We start from the raw sequence: 17,779 nt of genomic DNA, 5'->3' as shown, positions 1-17,779 counted from the left end.
AAGAATGTCTTACCTTCTGTTTCCACCCCAAGATGAACCAATCGTCTTAATTTTCAGAACAAACTTACTTTCTCACCTCCAAGCATTTGCACCTTCTCTCCTGCCTGGAATGACCTTTCCCCTTTTCCGCCTGATGAACTCAGCCCTCAAGACCTAACCCAAATGGCAACTCTTCTGTGAAGGCTTCCCTGATGGTCCTTCATCCCCTACAGAGCTAGCAGAGACCCCTCCTACACTTCCTATCGCCTCCTGTCACATTCTAAGATGGATTGTGGGCCTTTCTTCTCCATCTATGCCATCAGCTTCTGGAAATCTAAGCCTATATACTGTTAGCTCACACCCGAGCCTCAGTGCGCTGAATACATATATGAGTAAATGAATGATTCTGGCTTTTTTGACCTTCCTAACATGCCAAGTTTTCCTCGGAGGAATTACACAACTCATTCTCTGAACTTCAACTAGATCTCTGCTTAGATGTCACCTGCTCAGAGCAGCTTTCCTGGGCCCCCTCATGTCAGCTCCAGAACAATACCCTGTTTGCTTTTCTTCCAAGCACCATCTCTTCTAGACTTTCCTCATTGGGTCCCCATTAGACTGTGAATTCCACAAAGGCAGGGAGGGACCTTGTCTTTTTCATTGGCTGAGTCCCCGGGAATAATAGTGCCCACACACACATGACAGACCCTCAATAAATGCGTGTTGAATGAGACTTAACACACTTTTTCCTCTCCCAGGACCCCTCTTATCCCAGGCCAGTAGGGGGTGCCGGTCTCCACCCAGGATCTTGGCCAGCCCGAACCTTCTCTACCCTCAGACCAACTTGCCCCCTGCGGGACCAGCTTTCTAGGCGGTGCCTCCTCCATTTTCTACAAAGCCCCGGGCGGGGTCTATGTAGACTGAGGGAAATCATAGGCCCCCTAGGCGAAGATAGCCCACCTGAGCCCCCACATTGGTTCTTCCTTCTCTCTAGAATTAGCAACTGGGCCTCCGTAATGCTTGCTGCAAAGGTCTAGACCAGCCTGGGGCACGTTACCCGTCCTCCCAAAAAGAATTATGTCCTGGGACGCAGGACGCGAGGCGGCTGGGTCCGCGGGAGCTATGCTGGGCAGGGAGGAGCCGTCGAGCCTCCAAGGAGGAAGCGGAGCAGGCCAAAGAAGAGATGGACAGGGGTGCGGACTTGTGATGGGGGGGCGGGGGGTGCGCTCTGGGCGGCAGTCGTCTCATCCCAGCCGGTTGGCAGAGCGCACGCTTCCAGCCGCCTGGCTGGGTGACCTCCATCCACGAAGGGCGAGCGGGCGGGGGTTGGGCTGCGGGTGCGAGCTCCGGGAAGCCCACGGGGCCCGGGAGGGGCTTTCAAGTGGTCCGACGACCCGCCCGGGGGCTAGGGCAGGTACTTGGACGGACGCGGGCCGAGGATCGTCCCCGGGGGCGGGCGCAGCGAAAACACCTTGGGAGGCGGCGCCGCGCGGCTGAGCGCTGCTGCCCTGGGAATAGGACCGCGCTCCGCACCGCGAGCTGAGAGCACTTTCATAAATTTTGTATGGGAGGCGCTCCATGAGCGGGGGCGGGGAGCAGAGCGAGGGGGAGGGAGCTAGCGAGCGAAGGAGGGAGGGAGGGAGGAAGGGAGGTGGGGGAAGCCGGGGGGAGGAAGGGAGGCGCCCCGCTCCGCCGATCTCTCGGTCCTGCAAACGCGCGCTGGGCGCTTTCCCCGGAGCTCCGCGGTGCGTGCGAGCGCCCTTTTGCAGCAGCCGCGGCGGCGGCGGTCGGAGGGGGCGGAAAGGAGAGGGCAGCGGCCGGGGGGCGGCGTCCCTCCCTCAAAACCGCCTGCAAAGTGCTCTGGGCTGCAGAAGCAGGCCTCCGGCTTCGCGGAGCAAGCCGCTCAACCCGGGGCTGAGCGAGCGCGCGGGGCTGCCCGGCAGCGCCGCGGTTGCTGGTGGGCTCCGGTGCCCTCCGCGCGGGGCTCGGGCTCACCATGCCCCTGCGGGGCCGGGCCGCCGGGCACAAGCGGATCCCCGGCTTGCCCCCGCCTCGACGCGCTCGGATTAGCTGCAGCCGGCTCCCAAGGATTTGATTCCAGACCCCGGGAGAGAGCGCGCCTAGGCCGACCTCGGAGTGGCGGCCCCGCGGCCAACATGCTTCGCAAAGGTGAGTTGGAGCCGCAGGGGCAAGTTGGAGTTGGATGCGCATGGGGCAGAGCCGCGAACCCTCGAGCCGCTCGAGAACTGCCCGGCTCCGGGCTCCGGCTCGGGAAGCAGCCCCTGGCGGGCTGGCGGGCTTTCCCCGGACGCACCCACAAAGGGGTTGCTGCTGGAGCTCAGCCCCCGTTAGTAGCCGGTTGTGAGACACGGGATTAGCTCCGTGGATCTAGCAGCCTGGCCTAGGGATCTGGCACAACGAGGTCATTTGGAGACCATAGTGAGCTGCCCGTGATGGCAGGGGAGCTGGCCTCCTGGGACCTATGCTTTGCCACTATAAAGTTTTGCACTTGCAGGCTTCATCCCCTGCGCGGGCACACGCCACCAGCTTCTGCCGCTTTGGCGGGGCAGGGTCCAATCCGCGCTCCAGTGCAGCCAGCGGTCAGTCACCGCGCGGCCCGGGCATTCACTGCGCGCCCTAGCTTCCCAGGTGGGACCGGGACGCGGGCACCTTCCCTGCAGCCCTGCTTTGGTCTCGAGGGACGGGCCCTGGGCACCCAGCAGCCGAGGGGATGGCTAGCGCCTGATGTCCGGTTTCTCAAACTTTCCCTATGCTGGAGCCAAGGGATGCGAAGGCTGATGAGGCTGTGCCGGCAGCATGTGCTGCCGGTGTCAGGCTCAACTTGAGAAAATCTGGCACTGCGACCACCTCACCACGACCCTCCGGCAGCCCGGCTCATTGCGGAGCGCTGCAAAGTTGGCGCCGCGGCTTGGGAAGTCCCGCCGCGCCCCCACGTGGCTGTCGTGCGGGGAGCGGTCCCGGGGGCCCAGGGAGGGCAAGTGACCATGCCGTGAGCTCGCGGGCCCCACCACCCGCTGCCCCGGCCTTTACGTCGGCCTGTCCCCCCTCCCAGGTCCGGACGGGCCGCGGCACCCGGCCGGGACCTCCTCGTCCCTGGCCCCGGCCGGGTGGCTGGCGAGTCGCGGCGCCTGCGGCGGGCAGCCAAAGCCCTGCGGGAGCCGGTTGAGGCGGGAGCACAGGTAGCTGAGGGGCCTGATCCCTGCGCTCCGCGCTCCAGCCTTAATCCGCCCCTGTTTCCATGGCAACAGACCGAGGTGTCGTAAGCACAGGATTCTGACCTCACAGTAGCAAGGGGAAGGAGAAAACGGGCAGGGGGAGGTGGCAGAGGAGAGGGAAGCGAAGCCCCAAGATGGGTGGAAAGGAGCAGATGTGGGACGATGGAAGAGACCCCATAGCAGGTCGGACAGGTGGATGAAGAAACCACGCCTTCGCTGGGAACAGTAAAGGCTCTGTGGTGGTCCCCGCTCGCTCAGGATGACCCAGGAACCCGGGTTACCCAGTCCTCGTGTCAGGAGTCGTAAACTTGTGTGTGACTTGTGCCCTCCACGTGGGTCGGTGCGTTCCAGAGAAACGCTGCCTGCCTTTCACTGTGGTGTGGGAAAAGTCTCTCCCGCTGATTCGGCCCAGTTCCTTGTCCCTGCAGAAAGGGACGAAAAGTCCTTTCGGCAACCCACCGTGCTGGCCAGAGTGTCTCTGCACAGAGAGGGCACTTTTTACAGAGCTGAGGACAGACTCAGGTCTGAGAAGGTTGGGCCTGGAGCATACAAGCTTGACCCAGTGGGGAAGGCTTCCCAGGCTGTTTTAAAAGGCCGGCTTGTCTAGCTGCTGGTCTGTGATGGAGATAGTAGAGAGGAACTGACATCTCATTTTCCTTTTGGTCTTTTGTCTTTTGGCAGTTTGCAGTTAAAAATGAGCCATGAGGCAGCCCACGCACTTTGTTTATATGATTTAGGTGCCCAGAGAGGCTTGAGCAGCCTCCAGGAGCCTTTCTCTCCCATCCTTGCTAGCCAGAGGCCCAGCTCAGGATGAGCCCGGTGCATTCTGGGGGACGCTCCCTGCGGGGACGCTCGCTTACCCTGCTCAAGAGGTGGCCACTGGAGGCTTGGCAGTCAGGTATGTTTGCCACTCCAGCTATTTTTCCCTTCTTGCACTGCTTGGTTGGTGGGAGAGGTTCTACCAACAAAGAGTTTTCCACCTGGATTGGCTTGAGGGAAACGGAGCAAAGAAGCCTTTTACTGGGCTGGGCTGGGCTCAGTGGCCTGGAGCCTGCTACTGGGACATTGTGTGGGCAGAGGACTTTTATTTTGGTTCTTTCCTGAGCAATTTTCTCTCTCAGCCCCAGATCTGATCCCTAGGACGTGTCTGTTTTACACACATGTAGGGCACTCAGAGTCTCTGTGTAGATTCTAGGTGTGTGCCTAAAGCCAAAGGTGTGCCTGAGGCTAATGTCGAGGGAGGTGGCCATTGAAGTTTCTGCTTTTGGAATTGTTCCCAAAGGCTCCCAGCAAAAATATTATAGGTTGGGTTCAGATAGTTGTTGCAGCTTCCCTGCCTATCAGATGCAGAGCCTTGTGTGGGGTCCTGGCCCTGAAGGAGTTTCATAATTATGATTTGGAAAGGGGTTTGAAAGATGAAAAAAAGAGTAGCCCTCCCTAGATCCTGGGGAGTGGGGAGAAAAAAAAACAAACACCTTAACCTTTCTGCAAAGAGTAGGGTTCATGGTCTTGACAATGGAGTGCTTTGTGGAGTTAGCAGGTTCAGTGGTCTGAAGCCCCAGACGAGGAAGAAGGCGAGAGTAGGCATTGGACCATGAGGGTCATCTCTCTATTTCTGGTTGACCTATTACAGCGAGCGGAGGGTGCTGTCCCCTGGCAGGATATTTTAGGAACTGGGGGTGCTGCCTTGCATCTCTTAATGAACAGACTCTACTGGCCACAGCCCCACCTCGGTGAACCAGAACAACACTGAGTCCTCAGTGAGCTTGCTGCTGACGGTGCTGGTAGCTGAAGGCTTTGGCAGCTGCCCTGCCAGCTTTTCCATCTCCTGGCTTACCCTGACAAAACGAGCGATATAAAAAGCAAACCTCTGGTCAGGGATGAGAGACAGGCAGGGCAAACGAGGCCTGAGCCACCCAGGAAGGAAGAGTGGCCTGCTGGGGATTTTGCTATGGCCAGAAGTGGCCTGCTTAAGGACACAATCTATTATTTTCATTTTTAGAGCTATAAAAGCAGAATGCAAATCAACAACTTCTGGGTTAATACAGAACCTTAAAGTTTTTGTCTTGTTAAGCAAGGAAATAGAGTGCCAAATAGGCTTTGTTAAGTGGCAGTCTTATTAATAATTTAAAATCTTGTAGCTGTCTTTCATTAGAATTTATCTGTATATCAACCACAAAATCAGTCAAACACACTCATTTATAAGTTAATGCTGTCCCTGAATAATTCAGCGAGAGGTAGATTAAGGCCTGTAACCCAGTAAGATGAATTTTGTCCTTTTGGTTTCCATAACCAGATGGGCTGACCTGGTGGCTGGATGGGTCTCCTTTGTGGGGAAAAAGAGAAGGCAGAGGGAGGAAGGGACCAGGCTTGTCAGATGCTTGGCTGATTTGAATCCAGAGGTTCCTTAGGCAATCAGAGATTTTCTATGTGACCAGGTGTGAGCTATAGGGACATGGCCCACTTTAACCCCAGTGGAGAGGGGACGAGCTAAGAATCTTTTCTTTCTGCTGCAGAGGAAGTGTAGAGGGGAAATAGAAGAGCCCTGTTTGAGAGTTGCTATACGAGGCTTCTTAGCCCAAAGCCAGGTGCAGAAGTGGAGTTTCAGTCTTCCCAGACCAGTTCTGTCCCACTCAAGGAATGCAGCCTAGTAGAACCAGTGTCACCAAAACAGCTTTTTTAATTGGGAGCTTCTGGACGCTCGTTTTCCTCAAAGCTCCTGGTCCTTATGCCAGAAAAGAGAAGCCAAGAGGAGGAATGTTACAGAAGTGCCAGGACACCCCAAGAGAAAGGAGAGGCAGAGTGAGTTGCTAACTAAAGCCCATGCATGCATTTTATTACAGTAATCAGAAAAAAGGCAAGGAAAGCAGTGCAGTGTTCCCCTTGTGAACTCAGACAACACAGAAAATGTGTTTCGGTTCGGTGTTCGTCAACCTAGCTGCAGTTCTCAGGTCCATTTTCTATGGAGAACACTGTTCAGGACCCAAACTCCCAGCCTGGACATGCCGGTTCCTCCAACAAATCCAGAGTTTTTGCAAGCACCGACAAATTCCAGAGTTTCTACTAACCCTGAGTCCTCTGGAGAGTTAAATGGCTTAGTTTATGGAGACCAGGTAGGTAACCGGGAGCAGACGGTGGACTTGATGCCAGGAGAGTTTCTTGGCCAAGTTTGAAAAGAGGAAAGGCTTGTTAGGAAAAGGAAAAGGCAAGGGAAAGGAGGGTAGGTGTTCGCCCCCTGACTTGTGGCAGAGCTGACAGCAGATGGGACCGAGGAAGGAGGCTTGTGGGGTGAAGTCAACTGCAGGCTTCGGAGTCAGGGCCTGAAAAAGGACAGAGCAGAAGTTCACTTACAGGAGATGAGAAGGAGGGGGCAGGCATCATGAAGGATGTCAAGAACGGATCTGTTTGGTACCATCTGCAGTGAAGTAGTGGTTAAGGTTAAAGCAGAGAGGAGATGACAGGGAGGGAACAGATGGCCAAGGAAGCAAAATAGCTGGCGAAACAGGAACAGAGCCTCCAGGGACAGCAGAAGGCAGGACCTCCAAGCAGAGTGCCGGAAGCAGCCCTTTCTTCGGGGTGCACTAGCCAGACAACTCTGGGTAGAAGTGAGTGAGAGGAGTGGGATGGAAATCCTAAGGTGAGGGATTCTCAGAGCTGGCTGGGGAGCCCAGGAGCAGGGACCTCCTGAGAGGTCGTTGACTTTGGAGAGAAAGCATAGCTGACTCGGTGTCCATCACTTAAAGTGAGGCAAAGCCACCTCAGGATGCACAGCATGCATGGCCGTGCCTGCTGGGAAGAGGTATGGATGCTAGCTGGAAATGGACAACAGGGACTGGACTCTTCTCAACCTGCCTGGGATCCGCTTTATGCTAATCCCTGTTCATGTGCTGACAATAGCTGCTTGTGATTCCTGATGGGCCAAGCTAAGTGTACTCCGTGCCTTATCTCATGTCATCTCCACAGTCACCCGTCAAGATCAATCTGTGCTTGTCCCTGCTATACAGAAAAGGAAACTGAGGCACAGACAAATGAGGTCTCTTGCTCTGGGTCACCCAGCTAGCACAGTGTTGAGTCAGAATGTAATCCCAGGTCTGTTTGCCACCACACTGTCTTCCTTACTCTCTGAACCTCTAAGCTCCACTGTCTCACGTGCCCATCTGCCTGGATTTATATGACATTTGTTTTGTGGGGCACTGCTGAATCATTTGCATCTTCTCACAGACCGTCCTGGCAGTTTCCATGCACTCCCCTCCTGGTGTTCTTCCAGGAGTGTCTCTGGCTGGGACCTGGGTCTACTGGGATCCTGAGCCACTGTCTAGCGTGTCCTCTCCTACTCTGCCCCCCTTTACATCTGGGCAGACACACCCCTCACTTGCTGTCTCCTGCTCTGGTTTCTTCACTGCAGACAGAGATGGGCCAGTGGACCAGCACCAGCCTGCCTGCTTTCATGCCCTTGAAAAAGGCCAGGCCATGGTTTATTTGGGGGCTGGGCCCTTTGCAAAGATTGCTCTCCCTGGTTTCCCCTTTCAGGCTGACCTGGTGGACTTAATAACCTATCCATATACCAGACTGGTTGGTGGTTGTCTGGGGAGCAACAGCCCCAGAGCACACTGGTGGTGGCAGTTGGCAGGCTGGATGGATGAGGTAGGGCCCCCATATGTACCTGCCCCTCCTCCAGAGTGCTTCCTCACTCCCGGTGGGGGGGGGGTGTCCCCACGGCCCAGCCCTAGCTGGTAGCCAGATGGTAACTCAGAACTCAGAGATGTCCTCCAGAAGGAACTTCTCCTACCCCCTTCCCACAACGGTTGAGTTCTAGAGACACCAACAGCTTCCTGCAATTTGGAAAAGAAAGATGAACTAAGGGAGAGAGGCTAGCTGATCTCAGGGTGTAGAAGAGCAGACCCCCCACCTCTGAGCGAGGAGCTTCCCTCACCATGGTGAGGTGGGGTATCTGATCTATCAGATTCTGTGGGTGCTTCTGAACCTGATTACTGTCTAATGGGTCAGTGATGCTGGGATCCGAAACTGCAAATAGCCCCTGCTATCTGATTCAGTGCTGGCACAGCAAGAAAGTTGGCACAGCACTGTGTGTGTGTGTGTGTGTGTGTGTGTGTGTGTGTGTGTGTACAGAAACACACCTGGTGAGCTCACAACAGGCTCTGTGTGTGTGCCAGAGGTCTGCTATTGCAGAGCGGAGCACCCAGAGTACATGTGCCTGGCCTGCTGACCCTGGAGCCCACGTGGGTCCAGCTTGGTGTGGTGCCATGGGTGGGCTGGTGAGCCACTCAGTGGGGAGCCCCCAGGAGTGGGCAGGCCAGTACTGTGTGCGCCACATGTAGTGAACAAAGTTTGGTGAGCGGGTGTGTGACTTGCCCATGCAGGGGTGGGTGGACATGACTCATTACAGATATGCCAGGAGGCAGACCACTGCAGCCCCTGGAGATGGGGCCTCTTGCCAACTTTTTAAGCTGATTCCAGAGGGCAGTGGCACCATGGTTGGGGTGGGTCTGCAGGAAACTGAGCGAAAGTCTTCCTCAGGTCAGGAGAAAAGCTGGGCTCTCAACTCTCAGCCCACTAAGGGGGCATGAAAGTTTGCTTCTGACTCTAAAACTGTCTTAGAGTTTTCTGGGCACCTGAGCCAACACATAGTGAAGGGGCCTTTACATATGCTCCTATATAGAGAGATTCACGAGGCCCTAGGGGGAAAATTGGCATTCTTCTTACAATGATTTATTTATAGGGCCATTGGATGATGGGGATATGGAGGCTAAGGTGCCTCCATTAGTAAGAAGCACACAAGGCAGGAAGCCTTGCTCTGCATTTGACATTTAGTGGGGCGACTCCTACCAGGGAGCTGCCTTTCCTTTTAGAAGGTTTTGCCTTTAATGTTCTATTCATGGGCTTATCTGAGCAGGCCGGGAGAAGGAAGGAGCCTGGGGTTGGGCTTCGGGGCTTCGGCCAGCCAGTCGCAGGATGCCGTGGGTCACTTGGCGACCAGTGTGGGGCAGCCTGGGCAGGCTGGACCCCCGGGGAAGGCGACTCTGTTCCTGTGTCGCGGGTAGCCAGTCACCCTCTGGCCGCCTCTCTCGTTGGCATGTGCTGCAGGCATCACACACCGCGTGGTGTTTACTCTCCTGTCTGTCTCTGTCCTCACTGGCGGTCAGGCTGTGCCTCTGATAGCCACCCCATGCCGCCCTGGCTTTGGCCTGGCCACTGCCTTTTTCTTCCTGGGGACTCTGGGGTTGTGGAAAGAACATCAAACTTGGAGTCCTGTGTTTGGTTCCATCTCTGTGGCTGATTCATTTCTACCCTGGACACACTCTCTACTCTCTGGGCCTCAGGTTCCCCATGTATAATATGACAAGATGGATGGTTTTCCAAATGTTTTTCAGCAGTAGAAGAGTTTCTTAAAATCATATTCAGTGTCAGAGCCCAGAATATAAAACAGATAAGCACAGGTGGCCCTGGTCAGAGCTGGGGCAAGTGGCCCTCTCCTCTGGCCTCACTGACACCCCACAGCCTCCCCTATGATCCCTCCTAGCAAGACAGCACCCAGGAAGGCCACTAGGTGTGATGTTTGCTGTGTGCTAATAAAGAGGACACCGCACTGTCCCCAGGGCCTAGGCTTGGGCTCTCCTGCAGTGGAGGTGGGTGGCTTCCTCCTCTCCTCTTGGACCCCTTGAGACCACTTAGCTCTCTGGGGGGAGTTGTCAACATTTGGAGTCCTCTTGCCCTCTCCTCCCTTACTCCTCAGCCCAGACTTCCAGCCATCTCCTCCATCACTCCACTGTCACCGCTCTGGCTTCATGCTGACCGTACCAGACATTTTCTTGTCTTACCTGACTTTCTGGTGGCATTTGACTCTGTCAGCCACGGTTTCCCCTTGGCTTCCCTGCTGGTGGCTCCCTGGTCTTCCTCTTACTTCTGTGGCTGCTGCTTCTCAGCCTCTAGGCCAGCTTTACTTCCTCTTGCCATCCTTCAAAGGTGGTGTTTCCCTGGGCAGTGCCCTTGGCCCTCTCTCCTTCACTCGCAGCTCTGGGCGATTTCAATACACCCCAGCTGCAGCGCCTATTTACTGGCTCCTGCCTCGTCCCATCTCCAGCTGAGATGTTGCTTCTGATGTCCAGAGCCGCCATTCCAGCTTGCCCCCCCCCACGCCCCCATGCTCCCTGAGCTAGCAGCAAACCTGCTCCTTCCCTATTTCCCATCCATCTCCGCATCTGGGACCATCCTCTTCCCAGGTACCCTCAGCTTAAGAACTGGACCCATGGATGAGCCCCCTCACCCCACCCACCCCCATTCGTCCACGTTCTCCCTCTGTGCCCTTCACACCTCCTCCCCTCCCGGCCTCTGCCCTACCCAGGCTGCTGTCTTCTCCCTGACCATCCCAGCAGCCTCTCTGCCCCTTGCCTTCACCAAACCCAGGCTTTACATCGTGGCCAGATTCTACAGTGCTACACAATCTCGTCCCTCCTTTGCTTAGAAACCTTCAGCGATCTCGTTTTCTTCAGGGGATAGTCCAGACTTCCCTGCTCGGCTGTCCAGTCCCTCCCCCTTGCTCCACTGCAGCTCCACCTTCCCCACGCCCCACTCCCCACTTTGAACTCTGAGGCCCAGGTCTAATGAACTTTCAGTTCCTCCACCGAATCGTGCTCCCTCATTGCTAAGGATTTGTACAAGCAGCTCATTCTGCTTAGAGCACTCTTGGCTGCCTCTTCCCCTTCACGCCTATCCTTTAGGACTCAGCTTTTATATTATCTGCTGTCCCCCACTGGATGGCAAATTCCATGAGGAGATGGTTTCTGTTTATCCCTTGCCCCACCAGACCTGCTCTCCGCCCTTCTACTGCTGTCTGCCCTGGAGGGTTGGCGCATCCTACTTCACCAGTGGGCTCCCTCGCCTCTGGCTTCCAGTTGGGTTCAACCAATGGTGAGCCACCATGGCTCTCCGTGTCCCTCCACCATCCCCAAAAGTTTCCTCCCGGAAGTACAGCCTGAGAGACAAGGAGTCAAGTGCAAGTCATGTATTTGGGAAGCATCCTAGGAAATGCCAGTAAAGGAGTAGGGAATTGAAACAGAAAAGGGAAGAAGCCAATAATGGGCTTGTCATCGAGCAAGTAACAACTGTGGGCAACCAGAACTTCATCCCACTGAGGAAGTTTGGGACACAGTCTAGAACATGCACCTCAAAGTTATGTCACCAGAGGGGAGGGAGCTGGGATATTTATATACACAACTCCCACTGTCATTGGCTGAGTGTTGTGCCTGTGGAGGGATTAATTCCTGGGCACTTTTGGCCTATTCTGTGGGTGAGCAAAGCCCGCTCTGCTGCTAGAAAAAGCCCTCAGGCAAAGAAGTGCAGGTTCTGGAAGTTGGAAGTCAGGCTGGTATGTGCTGAAAATGGGTTGAGGCAAGGGATATAAGCAGGCCCTCATAGCATCTGCTACAGGGCTCCAGCCAACACATCTCCACAGCCCAGTGTCAGGTTCAGTGAGCGTTCCCTCCCCTCATTCAGCTTTGGTTGGGGGGAGGGCAAACAATATTATCTCATAGTGTTTCCCTACCCCCTGTTCTCACCTTTATTAGGTACTCGCTAAGTTACGCAATCAGCATGCTGTCTGTTTTTCATACCAGGGCCTGACTAAAACAACATCCTGCACAAAATGTAGCACATAGTGACATGGAGTGGATAGTGTTGAATCAATCACTAATGTCATGTCTTTGTGAGTTGATTGGAAATGTTGATTGAATGATTGTGTATTCAAGTTGGAACCCAAGGAACTTAACTACCAAAACCTAACTTTTAAATTGTTCTGTAATAGTAAGAAACATGAAGTCATGATTACTCAGGACTTAAAAATAAGGAAAAGAAAAGAAAGGAAACTTAGGGCCGGCCGAGTGGCGCGTTGGTCAAGAGTTGGCTTGGGATGCCAGCTCTGAGTAGCAGGGCTCCCATTCAGATCCCACATGAGGGTCAGTGATGCTGTGCCCTCTACAGCTATGATGGTGAATAACAGCTCGGCCTGGAGCTGGGCTGCCGTGAGTCGCCAGCGACAGCGTAGGCTGCAGCCCCTGCTGCAGTGGGCTGCCATGAGATACCGTGAGTGGCCAGCAGCCAGCGTGAGTGGCCGGCGAGAACCACTGTGAGCGGCCGTCCAATGGCCGATGACCGATCTGCCTTACCCCAGAAGAGCGCAATGATAATACCAACATGGGCCAGTGAAGTGACGTCCTCCACAACTAGACTGAAGAACAAAAAGGACAGCAACTTGTCTGTTCCCCTCCCCCAATTCCTCAATAAAATCTTTTTTTAAAAAAAGAAAAGAAACTTAGTGCCAGAAACTAGGAAGAAACAGTTGTGTTTTTTTTTTAGTGAGGAGGATGCAGAAAGGAGTCTCACAGTTTTTGCTTTTAACAACTTATTAAAAGCAGAATAGGCAGATCTTATTAGCCCCAAGTTACAGATGAGGACACTGAGGCTCATATCCTCTCATATCAGAGAGAATACAAAGCTCATTTATGACCCAGGGCTGCCTCTCACCCCAGCCGGGCTCCTCTCCTCTGTGGCCTGAGAAAGCTAGCAGGTACAGAAAGACTGGCCGACTGGACCACAGAGGATGACTAGTGGGCAGGAGCCATGTTGGGAAAAGAAACAGGACTCTCACTCAGAAAAGTTTAGGGTTTTACTTGGCAGATTTTTTTTTTAAGATTTTATTGGGGATTTGGGGGAGGGGAATAGCGCTGGGGAATCGGGGGAAAGGGAACAGACAAGTTGCTGTTGGTTTGTTCTTCAGTCTAGTTGTGGAGGACGTTGCTTCACTGGCCCAAGTCGGCACCGTCATTGCGCTCCTCCCGGGCAAGGCAGATCAGTCCCCGGCTTCTGGACGGCCACTCACTGCGGCTGCTGGCCGCTCACACTGGCTGCCAGCCACGCACGTAGCTCACGGCAGCCCACTGCAGCCCCGCTGCAGCCTACACCGACACCGGCGACTCACGGCAGCCCAGCTCCAGGTTGAGCTGTTGTTCAGCATCTTAGCTGTGGAGGGCAGTGTCACTGGCCCTCATATGTGGGATCCGAACTGGAGCCCTCTGGCGTCCCAAGCCAGTTCTCAACAAATGTGCCACTCAGCCGGCCCACTTAGCAGATTTTTAAGGAGCAAAATTTGCACTATTGATTCCGTGACAAATGAAAACCTCTCGTGGACACTTTGGGCTTCAGAGATCCGAAATATTTAAATGAGGTGATAAAATTGCCAGGCGAAGCTGAGCTTAGATGGTCTGGGGTTAGAAGACTGCTTCTTTTGTCTTCTTTCCCACCTGTGAAAATGACTGGTTACTTTGAACTGCAGCTCCCAGGTTGTTGTTCAGCCTGAGGTTGAAATAGAATCTGAGCAGAGGGAGAGATGTCAGGGCAGCTCACAGGGCCATGTTCAGGAGAAAGCACCAGCCAAAGGGGAAACTTTTCCATCAAATCGTGGGGTGGCAATTGGCTCTGGGGCTGCCTTGAGGTAGCAGAGGTTATCATCCTCCTATAATTGGCTCACTGCCCCCAGTGGACTGGTATTTCTGCCTTAGTGGATAAATCTGATTGGAGGAAACTTGTTGGAAAATAGGGGATGACTGCAAGGAGATGTTCGACCTAGACTCCAGAAACCTCTAGAATAGGAGGTGACTGTAGGAAGTGGCAGCCTGTCTGTGGTCCCAATCATGACCTGACCTCTCTTTCCGACTAACCCAGCTGCTCCTGCTTCTGCCCCACTGTCTGCACCCAGGACTTTTCATCCTGAACGAGGCCCCATATGGCCACCAGGGCTGCTTGCTTTTCAAAATGGCCTTTCACCCCCTCCTCCCGCTGCTAATTGCCCCACATTCCTGGGATTCCCAGCTTTATTTCCCAGAAGGAAGACCCCCCAATTGAGCCAGCCATGTTTTCCCATGTCAGATCTGTTATAGATCATGATCATCTATGGATTATCTATCCATGGATGAGCTGGCCACCTTTTATACTCTCAGCCAAGAGGGGTGTGGGAGGGCGCTCTCCATGTGACAAACATTGACCCACTATTGAGTGCCTGCCTACTGCTGGCTTGGCACTGAGGATGAAGCAGTAAATAAAAACCAAGTCCCCTGTTCTTATGGAGCTTACACTCTAGTAGGGAGAATAGACAATAAATGACTAACTGTATTCTGTCAGGTGGGGGTAGGTGCTTAGAAGAGAATTAGCAGAGGGTTAATTAAGGAACAGAGGGTCACCAGAGAGCTGTTATTTTACAGAGACTAAGTGAAGTGAGGGAGGGCTCTCTGCAGGTATCGGAGCTGCTTCTGCTTGGAAAGAGCTCTCCAGGTAGAAGTAACAGGAGGTGCAAAGGCCCTGAGGCAGGAGTGTGCCTGATACAATACCTGGCACCTCTGGGGCTTCGATTGTGGGCAAGGCAGGTATTCTGAGGTGCAGCCCCTGGTCAAGTTCCTTTGAGGCGGGCCAGAGCTTGGGGTCAGCTCCAAATCCATCAGCCACTTGGACAGGGGTAGAAGTTAAATAAAGCACAGACCAAAGCAACAGGTATGATGGGGTGTGGGGAAGGAGTGGTGGGTCTAGGTAATCCCCTTTCCCATTGGGGAATCCCCTCCTCCACGGCTGTTAATGTGGCCCAGGCTGCAGCCTGAGTACAGGGTCAGAGAGCAGTTCCCCAGAAGCCTTTCTTTTTTACTCCAAAACATGAAGCATAGACCTTAGTTCTGCACACGGTCTTGTGTTTTTTACCCGCTGCCTCATTTATACGCATACATCAGCCTTTTCTCCCCAGAGCAAATTTTTTTAACTTATCAAATAATGCATACACATGGCAGAAAACATTGGAAAACCACAGATTGGCAAGGAGAAGAAAATCACTATAATCCCACAACCCAGAGAGTGGAAAGCGCGTCCCTCCCAGGGCATTTGGTACACTGGTGCATCCTTATTTCTATGCTTCTTACCTACATTCATGCAAATGCGCCCCGGGTCTTGTTGAAATAACAGTATATCTCAAACACCTTTCAAGGCTGGTAATTCTAAACCTGTTTTACTGACTGCAAAATGTCCACTGTATGACTGCCAGTCCCCTGGGGTTGTACGCAGAGGCTGTTTCCAAGATTTTGCTGTTAGAGACCATGCCACAGCCAACACCTGTGTACATGCCTTGGCCCACGTGCTATATGGGCTTTTGGTCAGGGGAAGGAGAAGAGGGTGAGAAGTCAAGGCCTTCACAGGGAGCCGGGTGGGTGGAAGCCATCATGGGAGGTCATGATGCCCCTAAGGTAGGCGGGCTTGACACCACCCCAAGCGGCAGGCAGACAGATCTGAAGCTTTCCAGAGGGTCCACAAGTGCGCGCATGTGTTGCGGCTGTGCACATGGCCTAGGTCTCCAGGGAAGCAGGCTGTGTGTGCACCAGAGGGAAGAGACGTAACAGAGGCATTGGTTTTCCTTGGGGTTTGGGTAGCTTGTGGCACCCACAACTCCTGAGGATGTAGTAGGAGAAAGAGCATGCCCCTTGCTTCTGATTTGTGTGCTTTTGACAGCTTTGTAGGCTCTGTGGTGCTGGAAGGGACATTATAGCTCAGCTGGGAAAACTGAAGCCCAGAGAGCTACGGAGGTTTGCCCAACATCACACAGCATTAAGAGCAATTGGCTGTGTTCCGTAGACTGTCCAAAGCACACTGGCTGGTAACATTGGTAACATGCCCCTTAGCTGTCCAGGACCCCACCCCCACTAGCCTCTTCCTGCACCTCTATCTCTTTATCCCAGCACAGCCCACATTGGGGTTCTCTCCGGCTGTGCTAGTGGCTGTCCTTGCTCCGTTGAGGCTTTCTCCCATAAGAGGAGAGAGGGTCTGCTAGGGAAAGCTCATTCCAGGGATCAGAGGCCCAGCCCTTCATCTCTGAGTGAGACGGTTTAGCATTCAGGCTCTGGCTAGGACCAGGTTCAAGTCCTAGCAGTGACCTTATTTCTCTGCACTTGAGTTACTCCATCTGTAAAATGGGGCTCATAAGAGTATCTGTCTTGTAGGTTTGTGAAGATGAAATGAGATGATGCTGATAAAGCTCTTGGCGTTTTACTGTGACCCAGAATAGGAGCTAAATGCATGCCTACCTCAATAGTAGTACTAGTAGTAAGTAGCAGTAGTAACTTCCTGTGCCGTCCTTCCTGCAGGCCATACCTGACTGCCCTTTGAAGGTTTGCCTCTCTATGTCCAGGGCTGAGTCCATGTGAGTGGTCAGACTGACACAGGCCAGCCCCAGCCAGGGGCAAGTCTCAGGACCAGCAGGGACGGGTCACCTGGGGTGGAGGGGCTCCTGGGAAGGACTGACTCTGTCCTGAACTCTCTGCCCCTTCCACTGAGGGTCAGGGGGAAGTCTCCTAAGGCAGTGCAGGGGGAGCTGTGGAGCGCATTCCCAAGTGGTTTTCATGGGCTTAGAAAAGTGAGATGAGGTTGATGGCCTCCCCAGAAAACTGGTAGGTACATCGTCCACCAACCCCCAGCCCACATCTCTGACCTCTATGCAGCTGCCTCTTCCTTCTCTCCGAAACAGGGCCTCCCCGAGCAGAAAGGAAAACCCAGCCCCAACCCAGTGCCTTGGGCTCTTGCCCTGGGAAACGGACACTGCTTCTTGCCTGGTTCCTCTTATTTCTGGTCTGCTTGGGTTTTGCTGCCCCCGCCATCTATGGAGCCAAGCAGCCCAGAGCAAGGGCTGTGGAGCCAGCCAGGCAGGAATCAGGGCCCCGCTTTGCCACTTACCAGCTGCCTGACCTCAGGCAAATGCTTTTAATTGTTTGGGCCTCAGTTTGGTCATTTGAAAAGTGGGGCTAATGCCATCTACTTTTTGGGGTTCTGAGATTTGTGGCAAATGGATATAAAGTACCTTCCTGGCATATAGCAAGGCCTCAGCAAGAGAGACATTGCCGTTCAGTCTTCATCTTTTTCTGTTCTTCAATAGATATGTATTAATACCTACTGTGTGCCAGGCTCTGTGGGGACTCCAAATACCAGAATGAACACCACAGTCCTCTTCCTGGTGGCCTGCCTCCCTGGCCTTTCTCCTCAATACAGATCCCTCTATTTTTTTGTTTTACAACAAAAGAGGCTGGGTGTCGCCTGCCTGCCTGCCTGCCTGTGGGATCAGGCCTCAGCAGGCCTCAGGACCCCCTCAGGATGCCTTCCTACCTTTGCACCAAGCTGACAACCTGCCCCCTTTTCAACAGGCTTATACAATCCTGGGAGGAGAAGGGCGTGTCTTAGGAGCTGGCAGTGCCCCTGGGGGAAGCCCTCAGGAGCCTGGGTTGAGAGCTGTCACCTCCCCTACAGAGGAAGCTGGATCAATTTCTCTCTCATCACTCCCTTGAAAAGAGCAGCAATGTGAGGAAGGCCTGTTACTGGTGGAGGGTTTGTCGTGAGAGAGCATGGTGTGGGGGAGAAGCAGGTGGGATACATGCCTGCCATGGGCCCAGACTGTGCAGCCCAAAATGGGGGCATAGACTCTTCCCGCCCCAGCCCCCTCCTCCTCCACTGAGATGGGGTCCAGGCTCCCC

The 17,779-nt window shown here is 54.1% G+C and overlaps 1 protein-coding gene across 3 annotated transcripts in view; it reads left to right on the top strand.

The window, feature by feature from the left end:
* Nucleotides 1-1,652: 1,652 nt before the first annotated feature.
* Nucleotides 1,653-17,779, top strand: part of RTN4RL1 (reticulon 4 receptor like 1) — a 70,506-nt gene continuing 54,379 nt past the window's right edge. For 2 of the 3 annotated variants that reach the window (XM_019650475.1, XM_019650478.1), the window contains exon 1: nt 1,653-2,145. In XM_019650475.1, the coding sequence (XP_019506020.1) occupies nt 2,133-2,145 (13 nt within the window). In that variant the 5' untranslated portion in view covers nt 1,653-2,132. Of the gene's footprint in view, nt 2,146-4,002; nt 4,111-17,779 lie in introns of those variants that run through there. The other variant, XM_019650476.1, reaches the window with a different exon arrangement.

Source organism: Hipposideros armiger, unplaced genomic scaffold, assembly GCF_001890085.2.
Source record: "Hipposideros armiger isolate ML-2016 unplaced genomic scaffold, ASM189008v1 scaffold_141, whole genome shotgun sequence".
NCBI lineage: Eukaryota > Metazoa > Chordata > Mammalia > Chiroptera > Hipposideridae > Hipposideros > Hipposideros armiger.
Note: the sequence above shows the minus strand (reverse complement) of the source record. Positions and strands in the feature narration are given on the sequence as shown.